Source organism: Notothenia rossii (assembly GCF_949606895.1).
Source record: "Notothenia rossii genome assembly, contig: scaffold_23, whole genome shotgun sequence".
Taxonomy (NCBI): Eukaryota; Metazoa; Chordata; class Actinopteri; order Perciformes; family Nototheniidae; genus Notothenia; species Notothenia rossii.
The window spans coordinates 2434556-2456247 of NW_027639856.1; the positions used below are offsets into that span (position 1 = coordinate 2434556).

Sequence of the window (21692 nt, forward strand, 5' to 3'; positions counted from 1 at the left end):
AGTGAGCCACTGGACCTGAGTACTCAAACATGCCTACTTGTGCAGCTTAGACACTCTGAATTCACTAAATGTACAACTTTTTCTCCATCAAAATGAACAAATTATACATGAAATAACATCTACAGATCAAGACGAAGCGAATGGAAGCGGTCCCAGCCTCGTAGCTGTGAACAGCTGTGATTGCAGGAAAATGCTGTTACAAAGATTTCTCAGTATATCTCCGGGACTTTTCCCTGGCTTTACCACCGTCACAATGGACAAACGAGACATGGAATAACATCAACAGATCAAGACGAAGCGAATGGAAGTACCCCCGGAGTCATAGCATGTGTAAATCGAGACGAAAGATCTCTCTCTCCCCCGCCTGCTTGCGAGGGGGAGGGGCAGTTTACACACACACGCAGCTGCTGCATGCAGCAACGCACACACAGGGAGGAGATGGCAGAGAGAACGCACTCCCCTGAAAACTCCCCTTGAATTCCTCCAGACTCAGAAAATGTAAAAGTTCACTATTTGGAGATCCATAGAAAAAGGGTGAAAATGAAAAAAAGTATGCCACAGCGTGGATTTGAACACGCGACCAACCGCATCCAGGGGCGAGCGTTAACGCAGTGAGCCACTGGACCTGAGTACTCAAACATGCCTACTTGTGCAGCTTAGACACTCTGAATTCACTAAATGTACAACTTATTCTCCATCAAAATGAACAAATTATACATGAAATAACATCTACAGATCAAGACGAAGCGAATGGAAGCGGTCCCAGCCTCGTAGCTGTGAACAGCTGTGATCGCAGGAAAATGCTGTTTCAAAGATTTCTCAGTATATCTCCGGGACATTTCCCTGGCTTTACCACCGTCACAATGGACAAACGAGACATGAAATAACATCAACAGATCAAGACGAAGCGAATGGAAGTACCCCCGGAGTCATAGCATGTGTAAATCGAGACGAAAGATCTCTCTCTCCCCCGCCTGCTTGCGAGGGGGAGGGGCAGTTTACACACACACGCAGCTGCTGCATGCAGCAACGCACACACAGGGAGGAGATGGCAGAGAGAACGCACTCCCCTGAAAACTCCCCTTGAATTCCTCCAGACTCAGAAAATGTAAAACTTCACATTTTGGAGATCAATAGAAAAAGGGTGAAAATGATTTTTTTTTTGCCACAGCATGGATTCGAACACACGACCATCCGCATCAAGGGGAGAGCGTTAACGCAGTGAGCCACTGGACCTGAGAATTCAAACATGCCTACTTGTGCAGCTTAGAAACTCTGAATTCACTAAATGTACAACTTCTTTTCCATCAAAATGAACAAATGAGACATGAAATAACATCTACAGATCAAGACGAAGCGAATGGAAGTGGTCCCAGCCTCGTAGCTGTGAACAGCTGTGATCGCAGGAAAATTCTGTTACAAAGATTTCTCAGTATATCTCCGGGACATTTCCCTGGCTTTACCACCGTCACAATGGACAAACGAGACATGAAATAACATAAACAGATCAAGACGAAGCGAATGGAAGTACCCCCGGAGTCATAGCATGTGTAAATTGAGACGAAAGATCTCTCTCTCCCCCGCCTGCTTGCGAGGGGGAGGGGCAGTTTACACACACACACAGCTGCTGCATGCAGCAACGCACACACAGGGAGGAGATGGCAGAGAGAACGCACTCCCCTGAAAACTCCCCTTGAATTCCTCCAGACTCAGAAAATGTAAAAGTTCACTTTTTGGAGATCCATAGAAAAAGGGTGAAAATGAAAAAAAGTATGCCACAGCATGGATTCGAACACGCGACCAACGGCATCCAGGGGCGAGCGTTAACGCAGTGAGCCACTGGACCTGAGTACTCAAACATGCCTACTTGTGCAGCTTAGACACTCTGAATTCACTAAATGTACAACTTTCTCTCCATCAAAATGAACAAATGAGACATGAAATAACATCTACAGATCAAGACGAAGTGAATGGAAGCGGTCCCAGCCTCGTAGCTGTGAACAGCTGTGATCGCAGGAAAATGCTGTTCCAAAGATTTCTCAGTATATCTCCGGGACTTTTCCCTGGCTTTACCACCGTCACAATGGACAAACGAGACATGAAATAACATCAACAGATCAAGACGAAGCGAATGGAAGTACCCCCGGAGTCATAGCATGTTTAAATCGAGACGACAGATCTCTCTCTCCCCCGCCTGCTTGCGAGGGGGAGGGGCAGTTTACACACACACGCAGCTGCTGCATGCAGCAACGCACACACAGTGAGGAGATGGCAGAGAGAACGCACTCCCCTGAAAACTCCCCTTGAATTCCTCCAGACTCAGAAAATGTAAAAGTTCACTTTTTGGAGATCCATAGAAAAAGGGTGAAAATGAAAAAAAGTATGCCACAGCATGGATTCGAACACGCGACCAACGGCATCCAGGGGCGAGCGTTAACGCAGTGAGCCACTGGACCTGAGTACTCAAACATGCCTACTTGTGCAGCTTAGACACTCTGAATTCACTAAATGTACAACTTTCTCTCCATCAAAATGAACAAATGAGACATGAAATAACATCTACAGATCAAGACGAAGTGAATGGAAGCGGTCCCAGCCTCGTAGCTGTGAACAGCTGTGATCGCAGGAAAATGCTGTTCCAAAGATTTCTCAGTATATCTCCGGGACTTTTCCCTGGCTTTACCACCGTCACAATGGACAAACGAGACATGAAATAACATCAACAGATCAAGACGAAGCGAATGGAAGTACCCCCGGAGTCATAGCATGTGTAAATCGAGACGACAGATCTCTCTCTCCCCCGCCTGCTTGCGAGGGGGAGGGGCAGTTTACACACACACGCAGCTGCTGCATGCAGCAACGCACACACAGTGAGGAGATGGCAGAGAGAACGCACTCCCCTGAAAACTCCCCTTGAATTCCTCCAGACTCAGAAAATGTAAAAGTTCACTTTTTGGAGATCCATAGAAAAAGGGTGGAAATGAAAAGAAGTATGCCACAGCATGGACTCGAACACTTGACCAACCGCATCCAGGGGCGAGCGTTAACGCAGTGAGCCACTGGACCTGAGTACTCTAACAAGCCTGCTTGTGCAGCTTAGACACTCTGAATTCACTAAATGTACAACTTTTTCTACAACAAAATGAACAAATGAGACATGAAATAACATCTACAGATCAAGACGAAGCGAATAGAAGCGGTCCCAGCCTCGTAGCTGTGAACAGCTGTGATCGCAGGAAAATGCTGTTACAAAGATTTCTCAGTATATCTCCGGGACATTTCCCTGGCTTTACCACCGTCACAATGGACAAACGAGACATGAAATAACATCAACAGATCAAGACGAAGCGAATGGAAGTACCCCCGGAGTCATAGCATGTGTAAATCGAGACGAAAGATCTCTCTCTCCCCCGCCTGCTTGCGAGGGGGAGGGGCAGTTTACACACACACGCAGCTGCTGCATGCAGCAACGCACACACAGGGAGGAGATGGCAGAGAGAACGCACTCCCCTGAAAACTCCCCTTGAATTCCTCCAGACTCAGAAAATGTAAAAGTTCACTTTTTGGAGATCCATAGAAAAAGGGTGAAAATGAAAAAAAGTATGCCACAGCATGGATTTGAACACGCGACCAACCGCATCCAGGGGCGAGCGTTAACGCAGTGAGCCACTGGACCTGAGTACTCAAACATGCCTACTTGTGCAGCTTAGACACTCTGAATTCACTAAATGTACAACTTTTTCTCCATCAAAATGAACAAATTATACATGAAATAACATCTACAGATCAAGACGAAGCGAATGGAAGTGGTCCCAGCCTCGTAGCTGTGAACAGCTGTGATCGCAGGAAAATGCTGTTTCAAAGATTTCTCAGTATATCTCCGGGACATTTCCCTGGCTTTACCACCGTCACAATGGACAAACGAGACATGAAATAACATCAACAGATCAAGACGAAGCGAATGGAAGTACCCCCGGAGTCATAGCATGTGTAAATCGAGACGAAAGATCTCTCTCTCCCCCGCCTGCTTGCGAGGGGGAGGGGCAGTTTACACACACACGCAGCTGCTGCATGCAGCAACGCACACACAGGGAGGAGATGGCAGAGAGAACGCACTCCCCTGAAAACTCCCCTTGAATTCCTCCAGACTCAGAAAATGTAAAAGTTCACTTTTTGGAGATCCATAGAAAAAGGGTGAAAATGAAAAAAAGTATGCCACAGCATGGATTCGAACACGCGACCAACCGCATCCAGGGGCGAGCGTTAACGCAGTGAGCCACTGGACCTGAGTACTCTAACATGCCTGCTTGTGCAGCTTAGACACTCTGAATTCACTAAATGTACAACTTTTTCTCCATCAAAATGAACAAATGAGACATGAAATAACATCTACAGATCAAGACGAAGCGAATAGAAGCGGTCCCAGTCTCGTAGCTGTGAACAGCTGTGATCGCAGGAAAATACTGTTACAAAGATTTCTCAGTATATCTCCGGGACATTTCCCTGGCTTTACCACCGTCACAATGGACAAACGAGACATGAAATAACATCAACAGATCAAGACGAAGCGAATGGAAGTACCCCCGGAGTCATAGCATGTGTAAATCGAGACGAAAGATCTCTCTCTCCCCCGCCTGCTTGCGAGGGGGAGGGGCAGTTTACACACACACGCAGCTGCTGCATGCAGCAACGCACACACAGGGAGGAGATGGCAGAGAGAACGCACTCCCCTGAAAACTCCCCTTGAATTCCTCCAGACTCAGAAAATGTAAAAGTTCACTTTTTGGAGATCCATAGAAAAAGGGTGAAAATGATTTTTTTTTTGCCACAGCATGGATTCGAACACGAGACCAACCGCATCCAGGGGCGAGCGTTAACGCAGTGAGCCACTGGACCTGAGTACTCTAACATGCCTGCTTGTGCAGCTTAGACACTCTGAATTCACTAAATGTACAACTTTTTCTCCATCAAAATGAACAAATGAGACATGAAATAACATCTACAGATCAAGACGAAGCGAATAGAAGCGGTCCCAGCCTCGTAGCTGTGAACAGCTGTGATTGCAGGAAAATGCTGTTACAAAGATTTCTCAGTATATCTCCGGGACGTTTCCCTGGCTTTACCACCGTCACAATGGACAAACGAGACATGAAATAACATCAACAGATCAAGACGAAGCGAATGGAAGTACCCCCGGAGTCATAGCATGTGTAAATCGAGACGAAATATCTCTCTCTCCCCTGCCTGCTTGCGAGGGGGAGGGGCAGTTTACACACACACGCAGCTGCTGCATGCAGCAACGCACACACAGGGAGGAGATGGCAGAGAGAACGCACTCCCCTGAAAACTCCCCTTGAATTCCTCCAGACTCAGAAAATGTAAAAGTTCACTTTTTGGAGATCCATAGAAAAAGGTGAAAATGAAAAAAAGTATGCCTCAGCATGGATTCGAACACGAGACCAACCGCATCCAGGGGCGAGCGTTAACGCAGTGAGCCACTGGACCTGAGTACTCAAACATGCCTGCTTGTGCATCTTAGACACTCTGAATTCACTAAATGTACAACTTTTTCTCCATCAAAATGAACAAATTATACATGAAATAACATCTACAGATCAAGACCAAGCGAATGGAAGCGGTCCCAGCCTCGTAGCTGTGAACAGCTGTGATCGCAGGAAAATGCTGTTTCAAAGATTTCTCAGTATATCTCCGGGACATTTCCCTGGCTTTACCACCGTCACAATGGACAAACGAGACATAAAATAACATCAACAGATCAAGACGAAGCGAATGGAAGTACCCCCGGAGTCATAGCATGTGCAAATCGAGACGAAAGATCTCTCTCTCCCCCGCCTGCTTGCGAGGGGGAGGGGCAGTTTACACACACACGCAGCTGCTGCATGCAGCAACGCACACACAGGGAGGAGATGGCAGAGAGAACGCACTCCCCTGAAAACTCCCCTTGAATTCCTCCAGACTCAGAAAATGTAAAAGTTCACTTTTTGGAGATCCATAGAAAAAGGGTGAAAATGATTTTTTTTTTGCCACAGCATGGATTCGAACACGAGACCAACCGCATCCAGGGGCGAGCGTTAACGCAGTGAGCCACTGGACCTGAGTACTCAAACATGCCTGCTTGTGCATCTTAGACACTCTGAATTCACTAAATGTACAACTTTTTCTCAATCAAAATGAACAAATGAGACATGAAATAACATCTACAGATCAAGACGAAGCGAATGGAAGCGGTCCCAGCCTCGTAGCTAAGAACAGCTGTGATCGCAGGAAAATGCTGTTCCAAAGATTTCTCAGTATATCTCCGGGACATTTCCCTGGCTTTACCACCGTCACAATGGACAAACGAGACATGAAATAACATCAACAGATCAAGACGAAGCGAATGGAAGTACCCCCGGAGTCATAGCATGTGTAAATCGAGACGAAAGATCTCTCTCTCCCCCGCCTGCTTGCGAGGGGGAGGGGCAGTTTACACACACACGCAGCTGCTGCATGCAGCAACGCACACACAGGGAGGAGATGGCAGAGAGAACGCACTCCCCTGAAAACTCCCCTTGAATTCCTCCAGACTCAGAAAATGTAAAAGTTCACTTTTTGGAGATCCATAGAAAAAGGGTGAAAATGATATTTTTTTTGCCACAGCATGGATTCGAACACGCGACCAACCGCATCCAGGGGCGAGTGTTAACGCAGTGAGCCACTGGACCTGAGTACTCAAACATGCCTACTTGTGCAGCTTAGAAACTCTGAATTCACTAAATGTACAACTTTTTTTCCATCAAAATGAACAAATGAGACATTAAATAACATATACAGATCAAGACGAAGCGAATGAAAGTGGTCCCAGCCTCGTAGCTGTGAACAGCTGTGATCGCAGGAAAATGCTGTTCCAAAGATTTCTCAGTATATCTCCGGGACATTTCCCTGGCTTTACCACCGTCACAATGGACAAACGAGACATGAAATAACATCAACAGATCAAGACGAAGCGAATGGAAGTACCCCCGGAGTCATAGCATGTGTAAATCGAGACGAAATATCTCTCTCTCCCCCGCCTGCTTGCGAGAGGGAGGGGCAGTTTACACACACACACGCAGCTGCTGCATGCAGCAACGCACACACAGGGAGGAGATGGCAGAGAGAACCAACTCCCCTGAAAACTCCCCTTGAATTCCTCCAGACTCAGAAAAGGTAAAAGTTCACTTTTTGGAGATCCATAGAAAAAGGGTGAAAATGATTTTTTTTTTGCCACAGCATGGATTCGAACACACGACCAACCGCATCCAGGGGCGAGCGTTAACGCAGTGAGCCACTGGACCTGAGTACTCTAACATGCCTGCTTGTGCAGCTTAGACACTCTGAATTCACTAAATGTACAACTTTTTCTCCATCAAAATGAACAAATGAGACATGAAATAACATCTACAGATCAAGACGAAGCGAATAGAAGCATTCCCAGCCTCGTAGCTGTGAACAGCTGTGATCGCAGGAAAATGCTGTTACAAAGATTTCTCAGTATATCTCCGGGACATTTCCCTGGCTTTACCACCGTCACAATGGACAAACGAGACATGAAATAACATCAACAGATCAAGACGAAGCGAATGGAAGTACCCCCGGAGTCATAGCATGTGTAAATCGAGACGAAATATCTCTCTCTCCCCGCCTGCTTGCGAGGGGGAGGGGCAGTTTACACACACACGCAGCTGCTGCATGCAGCAACGCACACACAGGGAGGAGATGGCAGAGAGAACGCACTCCCCTGAAAACTCCCCTTGAATTCCTCCAGACTCAGAAAATGTAAAAGTTCACTTTTTGGAGATCCATAGAAAAAGGGTGAAAATGAAAAAAAGTATGCCACAGCATGGATTTGAACACGCGACCAACCGCATCCAGGGGCGAGCGTTAACGCAGTGAGCCACTGGACCTGAGTAGGGGAGACCCGGTACAGTTGAAACACGGGTTGGTTGTAACACCCTCAATATCTCCAATCATAAACAAGCTAGAGTGATGACACTCACTCTGCACATGCGCAGTTAGATGGTAAGATCGCCAAAATAAAAAGGAGCCACGTTTGAATATCTCACGTAAGTTATCAGCAAAAGTGTGTTTCTGAGGTCAAATATTAACTAAAATGATATGAGGTATTTTTTGGATACTGTCTTGAGTTCAAAATGTCTAGGAATCCAAACTAGTATTATTAGAATAACTGTTTTGTAAGCTACAAATATAGCTAGCTAAATATGGGTCAAGCTAGCAATCAGGCAGGTTCACAGGGGGTGAAGCAAGACTGGTGGTTCTGGGACGGTTGTAACGGGACGGTTGTAACATGGCACATTTACAATGATGGCTCATTTGCTTGAATGATCAATTGTTCATTCAAGCATTGATTGGTGTGCATTGTCCCTGTAAAAATAAACAGAATTAAATACTGTACAGTAGGCATAAAGTGTGTGTGTGTGTTTACAGTATGCCAAGTATCAGACAGAGGAAGACCGACAGGGGAGTGCCACTTGCTCTGCTGCAGGTGGCCTCAGGTGAAGTTCAGGAGGGCAAATCATTCAGGGAAGTGGCAAAGTCCCTGGATATATGCCATGTCACCCTGTACCGGTTCCATAAGAAGAGGCTGAGGTTGGAGAGTCAGGGATCACACACACCCCCAAGAGTAGGCTACTGGACTCCAAAGAAGGTGTTCTCAACAGAGCAGGAGATGCTATTGAGAGACTACCTGATGGAGGCAGCTGATCTATATTATGGTCTCAGCTCAAAGGAGGTAGGTCATAATTAAGGTAGAATAGGCTATCTATAGGCTACTGAACAAAATAAAAGTAAGTGATCAAATATATTGAGGCCTATAGTGAACAGACAAGTGAAATATTTTCCAATGTATATTCATTTTAGGTGCGGAAGTTTGCCTATGAATTGGCAAAGAACTACAACTGCAACTTCCCTCAAACCTGGGCAGAGAAAGAGATGGCCGGAGCTGACTGGCTCACATCGTTTTTGAAGCGGCACCCTACCCTCTCCATACGCAGACCTCAGGCTACCAGTCTCTCACGGGCTACAAGCTTCAACCGAACAAATGTGAAAAAGTTTTTTGACAACCTGTCTGCAGTCCTGACGAAGCATGAGTTTGTCACACAGGAAATTTGGAATATGGACGAAACCGGAGTCACAACTGTCCAAAACCCTGGGAAGATTGTTGCCAGAAAAGGGACGAAACAAGTCGGCAGTGTGACATCTGCAGAGCGGGGCACTCTCGTCACACTTGCATGTGCTGTAAATGCATTGGGGAATTCCATCCCCCCAATGATGATATTCCCCCGGAAGAAGTTTCATCTCTTCTTCACCAGCAATGGCCCTCCTGGCTGTATTGGCAGAGCAAATGGGTCTGGGTGGATGCAAGAGGAAGACTTTTTGGTCTTCCTCAAGCACTTCCAGAGCCATACCAAGAGCTCACAGGAGTCAAAGGTGCTGCTGATTCTGGACAATCACTCCTCCCACCTTTCTGTGGAGGGGATTAATTTTTGCAGGAGCCATGGGATCATCCTCCTCTCTTTTCCTCCCCACTGTTCTCACAAACTACAGCCCTTAGATCGCACTGTATATGGGCCACTGAAGAGGCACATCAACAGCCGCTGTGACAATTGGATGAAGACTCATCCAGGAACCACAATGACCATTTACGATCTGCCGGGCATTGTGAAAAGTGCCCTTCCTCTGGCTGCAACGCCATCAAATATCCAGGCAGGGTTCGCGTGCACTGGAATTTGGCCTTTTAATAGAGACATTTTCAATGATATCGACTTTGCTCCATCCCAAGTCACAGACCGCCCACCACCAGAACCTTCTACCAGTGCAGCTCCAACACCAACTGTGGCATCCTCTCCTCCACTCGCAGCCTCCTCTCTTACACTCGCAGCCTCCTCTCCTCCACTCGCAGCCTCCTCTCCTCCACTCGCAGCCTCCTCTCCTCCACTCACAGCCTCCTCTCCTCTACTCGCAGCCTCCTCCCCTGTCAGGCCATGTGTGGAGCCTGGGACATCATCCTCTGCAACGCCTTTCTCACCCTTGTCCATCCGTCCACATCCAAAAGCTGGACCAAGGAAGCAGACCACAAAGGGGAGAAAAAGAAGAGAAACCGCTGTCCTCACAGACACTCCGATGAAAGATCAACTCAAGGCTGAGAAAAAAAGATCTAACGCAAAGAAGTCTAAAGCGAAGACAAAAATCAATTTCGGCCAAAAAACCATACCCAACAAGAAGCAGAAGATGCAGGCCTCATCTGATGAAGATGAGGCCCAATACTGCATTGTGTGCCTGGAGAGCTACTCCAGGTCCAAGGAGATGTGGCTGCAGTGTTGCTCCTGTAAAGCCTGGGCACACAAGGACTGCACAGATGGAAGTGCCTTTTACACCTGCCACAACTGTGAATCTGATTAATTCTGGTGTTCTGTTTTAAGTTCTGTTCAAGTTCTGTTCATTTTTCATTGTTTGTTGGAGGATGTGTGAAATCCCATTAAAATCTTGTTGCCTTAGAATTTGACAGCTTTCCCTATTTTTTTGTCATATAGTGTGAAGAAGGGTAACCGTTATTAAGATGTTACAACTGTGCCTGCATGGGTTACAACTGTCCCTGTACACAAGGACGGTTGTAACAGTTGAGTTTTTTTTAAAAAATACATTTTCAATATTATAAGGAATCATTCTGTAAACTTTCATTGTTATGCGGATGATACTCAACTATATTTATCAATCAAGCCTGATGAAATTAATCATCTAAATAAAATTCAAGACTGCCTCAAGGACTTAAAAACGTGGATGACCTTAAATTTTTTGATGTTAAACACGACCAAAACTGAAGTTATTGTACTTGGCCCGAAGAATCTACGAAACAAATTATCTAAAGATATATTAACTATGGATGGCATTAATTTGGCCTCCAGTGAGGCTGTAAGGAATCTTGGTGTTATATTTGATCAGGATTTATCCTTTAACGCCCACATAAAATCAATTTCAAGGACCGCCTACTTCCATCTACGTAACATTGCAAAAATCAGGCATATCTTGCCTCAAAACGATGCAGAGAAACTAGTCCATGCATTTGTTACTTCAAGGCTGGATTATTGTAACTCCTTATTATCAGGGTGTACCAAGAAGTCAGTCAAGTCGCTTCAGCTGATTCAAAATGCTGCAGCTCGTGTACTAACCAGAGTTAGGAAAAGGGACCACATTACTCCTGTTCTGGCTGCCTTACACTGGCTCCCTATAGAACACAGGATAGAATTTAAAATTCTTCTTCTCGCCTACAAAGCCCTTAATGGGCAGGCGCCATCTTACCTTAAAGAACTCATTATACCCTATTGTCCTACTAGGGCATTGCGTTCCAAGAATGCAGGGTTGTTGGTTGTTACTAGAGTCTCTAAAAGTACAATGGGAGCCAGAGCCTTTTCTTATCAAGCTCCACTTTTGTGGAATCAGCTTCCAGTTTGTGTTCGGACGGCAGACACCCTATCCGTTTTTAAGAGTGCGCTTAAGACTTTCCTTTTTGATAAAGCTTATAGTTAGGGCTGATTAGATTCAGCCCCTAGTTTTGCTGATATAGGCTTAGTTTGTCGGGGGACATCTTACTTCTTCCTTCTCTCTGTCTATACCTGTGTACTCTCATGTTCCGATTAACCCAGCTTCCCCAAATTTCTTTCTTTTTGGTGTCTATATACGTCGGGATCCGGAGTCATGGATGATCCTGCGGTCCTGTGTCATGGATTGCGAGTCCTGGATCTTGAGTCGTGGCTGCGGTCCTGGATCATAAGTCCTGGATGGATATCCTCGTGGATTCATCTTCTTATTATACAGACATGCATTTCAAAACATTTGGACTACCTATGTTGCAAATGTATTATCTTTTCAATTTACACACGGCATCTATTGCACGTCTGTCCGTCCTGGGAGAGGGATCCCTCCTCTGTTGCTCTCCCTGAGGTTTCTCCCATTTTTCCCTTTAAACTGTGGGGTTTTCTCTGGAAGTTTTTCCTTGTACGATGTGAGGGTCTAAGGACAGAGGGTGTCGTATTGTCATACTGATATTCTGTACAAACTGTGAAGTCCACTGAGACAAATGTAACATTTGTGATATTGGGCTATATAAATAAACATTGATTGATTGATTGATTTCCAACCTGTACTTATTCCATAAAAACATCTTAAAGACATTGTTTCAGTAGCTGACATATTGATAATGCATAATATAGCAAAATGGCTATCCAATTGTAAATGTTTTTTTACTTATTGGGGAAAAGCCCCAAAAGTGTTGCAACTATCCCTGGTCTCCCCTACTCAAACATGCCTGCTTGTGCATCTTAGACACTCTGAATTCACTAAATGTACAACTTTTTCTCAATCAAAATGAACAAATGAGACATGAAATAACATCTACAGATCAAGACGAAGCGAATGGAAGCGGTCCCAGCCTCGTAGCTGTGAACAGCTGTGATTGCGGGAAAATGCTGTTACAAAGATTTCTCAGTATATCTGCGGGACTTTTCACTGGCTTTACCACAGTCACAATGGACAAACGAGACATGAAATAACATCAACAGATCAAGACGAAGCGAATGGAAGTACCCCCGGAGTCATAGCATGTGTAAATCGAGACGACAGATCTCTCTCTCCCCCGCCTGCTTGCGAGGGGGAGGGGCAGTTTACACACACACGCAGCTGCTGCATGCAGCAACACACACACAGGGAGGAGATGGCAGAGAGAACGCACTCCCCTGAAAACTCCCCTTGAATTCCTCCAGACTCAGAAAATGTAAAAGTTCACTTTTTGGAGATCCATAGAAAAAGGGTGAAAATGAAAAAAAGTATGCCACAGCATGGATTTGAATACGCGACCAACCGCATCCAGGGGCGAGCGTTAACGCAGTGAACCACTGTACCTGAGTACTCAAACATGCCTACTTGTGCAGCTTAGACACTCTGAATTCACTAAATGTACAACTTTTTCTCCATCAAAATGAACAAATTATACATGAAATAACATCTACAGATCAAGACGAAGCGAATGGAAGCGGTCCCAGCCTCGTAGCTGTGAACAGCTGTGATCGCAGGAAAATGCTGTTTCAAAGATTTCTCAGTATATCTCCGGGACATTTCCCTGGCTTTACCACCGTCACAATGGACAAACGAGACATAAAATAACATCAACAGATCAAGACGAAGCGAATGGAAGTACCCCCGGAGTCATAGCATGTGTAAATCGAGACGAAATATCTCTCTCTCCCCCGCCTGCTTGCGAGGGGGAGGGGCAGTTTACACACACACGCAGCTGCTGCATGCAGCAACGCACACACAGGGAGGAGATGGCAGAGAGAACGCACTCCCCTGAAAACTCCCCTTGAATTCCTCCAGACTCAGAAAATGTAAAAGTTCACTTTTTGGAGATCCATAGAAAAAGGGTGAAAATGAAAAAAAGTATGCCACAGCATGGATTCGAACACGCGACCAACCGCATCCAGGGGCGAGCGTTAACGCAGTGAGCCACTGGACCTGAGTACTCAAACATGCCTGCTTGTGCAGCTTAGACACTCTGAATTCACTAAATGTACAACTTTTTCTCCATCAAAATGAACAAATGAGACATGAAATAACATCTACAGATCAAGACGAAGCGAATGGAAGCAGTCCCAGCCTCGTAGCTGTGAACAGCTGTGATCGCAGGAAAATGCTGTTCCAAAGATTTCTCAGTATATCTCCGGGACATTTCTCTGGCTTTACCACCGTCACAATGGACAAACGAGACATGAAATAACATCAACAGATCAAGACGAAGCGAATGGAAGTACCCCCGGAGTCATAGCATGTGTAAATCGTTAGCCTCGGTTAGCTCATTGGTTAGCCTCAGTTAGCTCATTGGTTAGCCTGGGTTAGCTCATTGGTTAGCTTCAGTTAGCTCATTGGTTAGCCTCGGTTAGCTCATTGGTTAGCCCTGGTTAGCTTCAGTTAGCTCATTGGTTAGCCTCGGTAAGCTCATTGGTTAGCATCAGTTAGCTCATTGGTTAGCCTCAGTTAGCTCATTGGTTAGCCTCGGTTAGCTCATTGGTTAGCTTCAGTTAGCTCATTGGTTAGCCTGGGCTAGCTCATTGGTTAGCCTGGGTTAGCTCATTGGTTAGCATCAGTTAGCTCATTGGTTAGCTTCAGTTAGCTCATTGGTTAGCTTCAGTTAGCTCATTGGTTAGCCTCGGTTAGCTCATTGGTTAGCCTGGGTTAGCTCATTCCTCGGTTAGCTCATTGGTTAGCCTGGGTTAGCTTCAGTTAGCTCATTGGTTAGCCTCAGTTAGCTCATTGGTTAGCATCAGTTAGCTCATTGATTAGCCTCAGTTAGCTCATTGGTTAGCCTCGGTTAGCTCATTGGTTAGATTCAGTTAGCTCATTGGTTAGCCTGGGCTAGCTCATTGGTTAGCCTGGGTTAGCTCATTGGTTAGCCTGGGTTAGCTCATTGGTTAGCTTCATTTAGCTCATTGGTTAGCCTCGGTTAGCTCATTGGTTAGCCTGGGTTAGCTCATTGGTTAGCATCAGTTAGCTCATTGGTTAGCCTCAGTTAGCTCATTGGTTAGCCTCGGTTAGCTCATTGGTTTGCCTGGGTTAGCTTGTTACTCGGTTAGCTCATTGGTTAGCCTTGGTTAGCTCATTGGTTAGCTTCAGTTAGTTCATTGATTAGCCTGGGCTAGCTCATTGGTTAGCTTCAGTTAGTTCATTGATTAGCCTGGATTAGCTCATTGGTTAGCTTCAGTTAGCTCATTGGTTAGCCTCGGTTAGCTCATTGGTTAGCATCAGTTAGCTCATTGTTTAGCTTCAGTTAGCTCATTGGTTAGCTTCAGTTAGCTCATTGGTTAGCCTCGGTTAGCTCATTGGTTAGCCTGGGTTAGCTCATTGGTTAGCATCAGTTAGCTCATTGGTTAGCCTCACTTAGCTCATTGGTTAGCATCAGTTAGCTCATTGGTTAGCCTCGGTTAGCTCATTGGTTAGCTTCAGTTAGCTCATTGGTTAGCTCCAGTTAGCTCATTGGTTAGCCTTGGTTAGCTCATTGGTTAGCCTGTGTTAGCTCATTCCTCGGTTAGCTCATTGGTTAGCCTGGGTTAGCTCATTGGTTAGCCTGGATTAGCTCATTGGTTAGCCTCAGTTAGCTCATTGGTTAGCCTGGGTTAGCTCATTGGTTAGCTTCAGTTAGCTCATTGGTTAGCCTTGGTTAGCTCAATGGTTAGCCTGCGTTAGCTCATTGGTTAGCTTCAGTTAGCTCATTGGTTAGCCTGGGTTAGCTCATTGGTTAGCCTGGGTTAGCTCATTGGTTAGCCTGGGTTAGCTCATTGGTTAGCTTCAGTTAGCTCATTGGTTAGCCTCGGTTAGCTCATTGGTTAGCCTGGGTTAGCTCATTGGTTAGCTTCAGTTAGCTCATTGGTTAGCCTCGGTTAGCTCATTGGTTAGCCTGGGTTAGCTCATTCCTCGGTTAGCTCATTGTTTAGCCCTGGTTAGATTCAGTTAGCTCATTGGTTAGCCTCGGTTAGCTCATTGGTTAGCATCAGTTAGCTCATTGGTTAGCCTCAGTTAGCTCATTGGTTAGCCTCGGTTAGCTCATTGGTTAGCTTCAGTTAGCTCATTGGTTAGCCTGGGCTAGCTCATTGGTTAGCCTGGGTTAGCTCATTGGTTAGCATCAGTTAGCTCATTGGTTAGCTTCAGTTAGCTCATTGGTTAGTTTCAGTTAGCTCATTGGTTAGAGAGAACGCACTCCCCTGAAAACTCCCCTTGAATTCCTCCAGACTCAGAACATGTAAAAGTTCACTTTTTGGAGATCCATAGAAAAAGGGTGAAAATGATTTTTTTTTTCCCACAGCATGGATTCGAACACGCGACCAACCGCATCCAGGGGAGAGCGTTAACGCAGTGAGCCACTGGACCTGAGTACTCAAACATGCCTACTTGTGCAGCTTAGACACTCTGAATTCACTAAATGTACAACTTTCTCTCCATCAAAATGAACAAATGAGACATGAAATAACATCTACAGATCAAGACGAAGTGAATGGAAGCGGTCCCAGCCTCGTAGCTGTGAACAGCTGTAATCGCAGGAAAATGCTGTTCCAAAGATTTCTCAGTATATCTCCGGGACTTTTCCCTGGCTTTACCACCGTCACAATGGACAAACGAGACATGAAATAACATCAACAGATCAAGACGAAGCGAATGGAAGTACCCCCGGAGTCATAGCATGTGTAAATCGAGACGACAGATCTCTCTCTCCCCCGCCTGCTTGCGAGGGGGAGGGGCAGTTTACACACACACGCAGCTGCTGCATGCAGCAACGCACACACAGTGAGGAGATGGCAGAGAGAACGCACTCCCCTGAAAACTCCCCTTGAATTCCTCCAGACTCAGAAAATGTAAAAGTTCACTTTTTGGAGATCCATAGAAAAAGGGTGGAAATGAAAAGAAGTATGCCACAGCATGGACTCGAACACTTGACCAACCGCATCCAGGGGCGAGCGTTAACGCAGTGAGCCACTGGACCTGAGTACTCTAACATGCCTGCTTGTGCATCTTAGACACTCTGAATTCACTAAATGTACAACTTTTTCTCAATCAAAATGAACAAATGAGACATGAAATAACATCTACAGATCAAGACGAAGCGAATGGAAGCGGTCCCAGCCTCGTAGCTGTGAACAGCTGTGATTGCGGGAAAATGCTGTTACAAAGATTTCTCAGTATATCTGCGGGACTTTTCACTGGCTTTACCACCGTCACAATGGACAAACGAGACATGAAATAACATCAACAGATCAAGACGAAGCGAATGGAAGTACCCCCGGAGTCATAGCATGTGTAAATCGAGACGACAGATCTCTCTCTCCCCCGCCTGCTTGCGAGGGGGAGGGGCAGTTTACACACACACGCAGCTGCTGCATGCAGCAACACACACACAGGGAGGAGATGGCAGAGAGAACGCACTCCCCTGAAAACTCCCCTTGAATTCCTCCAGACTCAGAAAATGTAAAAGTTCACTTTTTGGAGATCCATAGAAAAAGGGTGAAAATGAAAAAAAGTATGCCACAGCATGGATTTGAATACGCGACCAACCGCATCCAGGGGCGAGCGTTAACGCAGTGAACCACTGTACCTGAGTACTCAAACATGCCTACTTGTGCAGCTTAGACACTCTGAATTCACTAAATGTACAACTTTTTCTCCATCAAAATGAACAAATTATACATGAAATAACATCTACAGATCAAGACGAAGCGAATGGAAGCGGTCCCAGCCTCGTAGCTGTGAACAGCTGTGATCGCAGGAAAATGCTGTTTCAAAGATTTCTCAGTATATCTCCGGGACATTTCCCTGGCTTTACCACCGTCACAATGGACAAACGAGACATAAAATAACATCAACAGATCAAGACGAAGCGAATGGAAGTACCCCCGGAGTCATAGCATGTGTAAATCGAGACGAAAGATCTCTCTCTCCCCCGCCTGCTTGCGAGGGGGAGGGGCAGTTTACACACACACGCAGCTGCTGCATGCAGCAACGCACACACAGGGAGGAGATGGCAGAGAGAACGCACTCCCCTGAAAACTCCCCTTGAATTCCTCCAGACTCAGAAAATGTAAAAGTTCACTTTTTGGAGATCCATAGAAAAAGGGTGAAAATGAAAAAAAGTATGCCACAGCATGGATTCGAACACGCGACCAACCGCATCCAGGGGCGAGCGTTAACGCAGTGAGCCACTGGACTTGAGTACTCAAACATGCCTGCTTGTGCATCTTAGACACTCTGAATTCACTAAATGTACAACTTTTTTTACATCAAAATGAACAAATGAGACATGAAATAACATATACAGATCAAGACGAAGCGAATGGAAGTGGTCCCAGCCTCGTAGCTGTGAACAACTGTGATCGCAGGAAAATGCTGTTACAAAGATTTCTCAGTATATCTCCGGGACATTTCCCTGGCTTTACCACCGTCACAATGGACAAACGAGACATGAAATAACATCAACAGATCAAGACGAAGCGAATGGAAGTACCCCCGGAGTCATAGCATGTGTAAATCGAGACGACAGATCTCTCTCTCCCCCGCCTGCTTGCGAGGGGGAGGGGCAGTTTACACACACACGCAGCTGCTGCATGCAGCAACGCACACACAGGGAGGAGATGGCAGAGAGAACGCACTCCCCTGAAAACTCCCCTTGAATTCCTCCAGACTCAGAAAATGTAAAAGTTCACTTTTTGGAGATCCAAAGGGTGAAAATGAAAAAAAGTATGCCACAGCATGGATTCGAACACGCGACCAACCGCATCCAGGGGCGAGCGTTAACGCAGTGAGCCACTGGACCTGAGTACTCAAACATGCCTGCTTGTGCAGCTTAGACACTCTGAATTCACTAAATGTACAACTTTTTCTCCATCAAAATGAACAAATGAGACATGAAATAACATCTACAGATCAAGACGAAGCGAATGGAAGCAGTCCCAGCCTCGTAGCTGTGAACAGCTGTGATCGCAGGAAAATGCTGTTCCAAAGATTTCTCAGTATATCTCCGGGACATTTCTCTGGCTTTACCACCGTCACAATGGACAAACGAGACATGAAATAACATCAACAGATCAAGACGAAGCGAATGGAAGTACCCCCGGAGTCATAGCATGTGTAAATCGTTAGCCTCGGTTAGCTCATTGGTTAGCCTCAGTTAGCTCATTGGTTAGCCTGGGTTAGCTCATTGGTTAGCTTCAGTTAGCTCATTGGTTAGCCTCGGTTAGCTCATTGGTTAGCCCTGGTTAGCTTCAGTTAGCTCATTGGTTAGCCTCGGTAAGCTCATTGGTTAGCATCAGTTAGCTCATTGGTTAGCCTCAGTTAGCTCATTGGTTAGCCTCGGTTAGCTCATTGGTTAGCTTCAGTTAGCTCATTGGTTAGCCTGGGCTAGCTCATTGGTTAGCCTGGGTTAGCTCATTGGTTAGCATCAGTTAGCTCATTGGTTAGCTTCAGTTAGCTCATTGGTTAGCTTCAGTTAGCTCATTGGTTAGCCTCGGTTAGCTCATTGGTTAGCCTGGGTTAGCTCATTCCTCGGTTAGCTCATTGGTTAGCCTGGGTTAGCTTCAGTTAGCTCATTGGTTAGCCTCAGTTAGCTCATTGGTTAGCATCAGTTAGCTCATTGATTAGCCTCAGTTAGCTCATTGGTTAGCCTCGGTTAGCTCATTGGTTAGATTCAGTTAGCTCATTGGTTAGCCTGGGCTAGCTCATTGGTTAGCCTGGGTTAGCTCATTGGTTAGCCTGGGTTAGCTCATTGGTTAGCTTCATTTAGCTCATTGGTTAGCCTCGGTTAGCTCATTGGTTAGCCTGGGTTAGCTCATTGGTTAGCATCAGTTAGCTCATTGGTTAGCCTCAGTTAGCTCATTGGTTAGCCTCGGTTAGCTCATTGGTTTGCCTGGGTTAGCTCGTTACTCGGTTAGCTCATTGGTTAGCCTTGGTTAGCTCATTGGTTAGCTTCAGTTAGTTCATTGATTAGCCTGGGCTAGCTCATTGGTTAGCTTCAGTTAGTTCATTGATTAGCCTGGATTAGCTCATTGGTTAGCTTCAGTTAGCTCATTGGTTAGCCTCGGTTAGCTCATTGGTTAGCATCAGTTAGCTCATTGTTTAGCTTCAGTTAGCTCATTGGTTAGCTTCAGTTAGCTCATTGGTTAGCCTCGGTTAGCTCATTGGTTAGCCTGGGTTAGCTCATTGGTTAGCATCAGTTAGCTCATTGGTTAGCCTCACTTAGCTCATTGGTTAGCATCAGTTAGCTCATTGGTTAGCCTCGGTTAGCTCATTGGTTAGCTTCAGTTAGCTCATTGGTTAGCTCCAGTTAGCTCATTGGTTAGCCTTGGTTAGCTCATTGGTTAGCCTGTGTTAGCTCATTCCTCGGTTAGCTCATTGGTTAGCCTGGGTTAGCTCATTGGTTAGCCTGGATTAGCTCATTGGTTAGCATCAGTTAGCTCATCGGTTAGCCTCAGTTAGCTCATTGGTTAGCATCAGTTAGCTCATTGGTTAGCCTTGGTTAGCTCATTGGTTAGCTTCAGTTAGCTCATTGGTTAGCTTCAGTTAGCTCATTGGTTAGCCTCGGTTAGCTCATTGGTTAGCCTGGGTTAGCTCATTCCTCGGTTAGCCTGGGTTAGCTCATTGGTTAGCTTCAGTTAGCTCATTGGTTAGCCTCGGTTAGCACATTGGTTATTATCAGTTAGCTCATTGGTTAGCCTCAGTTAGCTCATTGTTAGCTTCAGTTAGCTCATTGGTTAGCCTGGGTTAGCCTGGGTTAGCTTCAGTTAGCTCATTGGTTAGCATCAGTTAGCTCATTGTTTAGCCCCAGTTAGCTCATTGGTTAGCCTGGGTTAGCTCATTGGTTAGCCTGGGTTAGCTCATTGGTTAGCTTTGGTTGGCTCATTGGTTAGCCTTGGTTAGCTCATTGGTTAGCATCAGTTAGCTCTCTGGTTAGCATCAGTTAGCTCATTGGTTAGCCTGGGTTAGCTCATTCCTCAGTTAGCTCATTGGTTAGCTTCAGTTAGCTCATTGGTTAGCCTGGGTTAGCTCATTGGTTAGCCTCAGTTAGCTCATTGGTTAGCCTGGGTTAGCTCATTGGTTAGCTTCAGTTAGCTCATTGGTTAGCCTCGGTTAGCTCAATGGTTAGCCTGCGTTAGCTCATTGGTTAGCTTCAGTTAGCTCATTGGTTAGCCTGGGTTAGCTCATTGGTTAGCCTCGGTTAGCTCATTGGTTAGCCTGGGTTAGCTCATTGGTTAGCCTCAGTTAGCTCATTGGTTAGCCTCGGTTAGCTCATTGGTTAGCCTGGGTTAGCTCATTGGTTAGCCTGGGTTAGCTCATTGGTTTGCTTCAATTAGCTCATTGGTTAGCCTCGGTTAGCTCATTGGTTAGCCTGGGTTAGCTTCAGTTAGCTCATTGGTTAGCCTCGGTTAGCTCATTGGTTAGCATCAGTTAGCTCATTGGTTAGCCTCAGTTAGCTCATTGGTTAGCCTCGGTTAGCTCATTGGTTAGATGCAGTTAGCTCATTGGTTAGCCTGGGCTAGCTCATTGGTTAGCCTGGGTTAGCTCATTGGTTAGCCTGGGTAAGCTCATTGGTTAGCTTCAGTTAGCTCATTGGTTAGCCTCGGTTAGCTCATTGGTTAGCCTCGGTTAGCTCATTGGTTAGCATCAGTTAGCTCATTGTTTAGCCTCAGTTAGCTCATTTGTTAGCCTCGGTTAGCTCATTGGTTAGCCATGGTTAGCTCATTGGTTAGCCTGGGTTAGCTCATTGGTTAGCTTCAGTTAGCTCATTGGTTAGCCTCGGTTAGCTCATTGGTTAGCCTGGGTTAGCTCATTCCTCGGTTAGCTCATTGGTTAGCCTGGGTTAGCTTCAGTTAGCTCATTGGTTAGCCTCAGTTAGCTCATTGGTTAGCATCAGTTAGCTCATTGATTAGCCTCAGTTAGCTCATTGGTTAGCCTCGGTTAGCTCATTGGTTAGATTCAGTTAGCTCATTGGTTAGCCTGGGCTAGCTCATTGGTTAGCCTGGGTTAGCTCATTGGTTAGCCTGGGTTAGCTCATTGGTTAGCTTCAGTTAGCTCATTGGTTAGCCTCGGTTAGCTCATTGGTTAGC

At 45.9% G+C, this 21692-nt stretch overlaps 1 protein-coding gene across 1 annotated transcript; it reads left to right on the forward strand.

Annotated features, from left to right (window-relative positions):
- The first annotated feature begins 8082 nt into the window (after positions 1 to 8082).
- LOC307027334 (uncharacterized protein) lies at positions 8083 to 10559 on the forward strand. Its single transcript, XM_079695561.1, has 3 exons — positions 8083 to 8105; positions 8488 to 8791; positions 8920 to 10559. The coding sequence occupies exons 2-3, from the start codon at positions 8489 to 8491 to the stop codon at positions 10459 to 10461; spliced, it is 1845 nt and encodes a 614-aa protein (XP_079551687.1). The 5' UTR covers positions 8083 to 8105; position 8488; the 3' UTR covers positions 10462 to 10559.
- The last annotated feature ends 11133 nt before the right edge of the window (positions 10560 to 21692 follow it).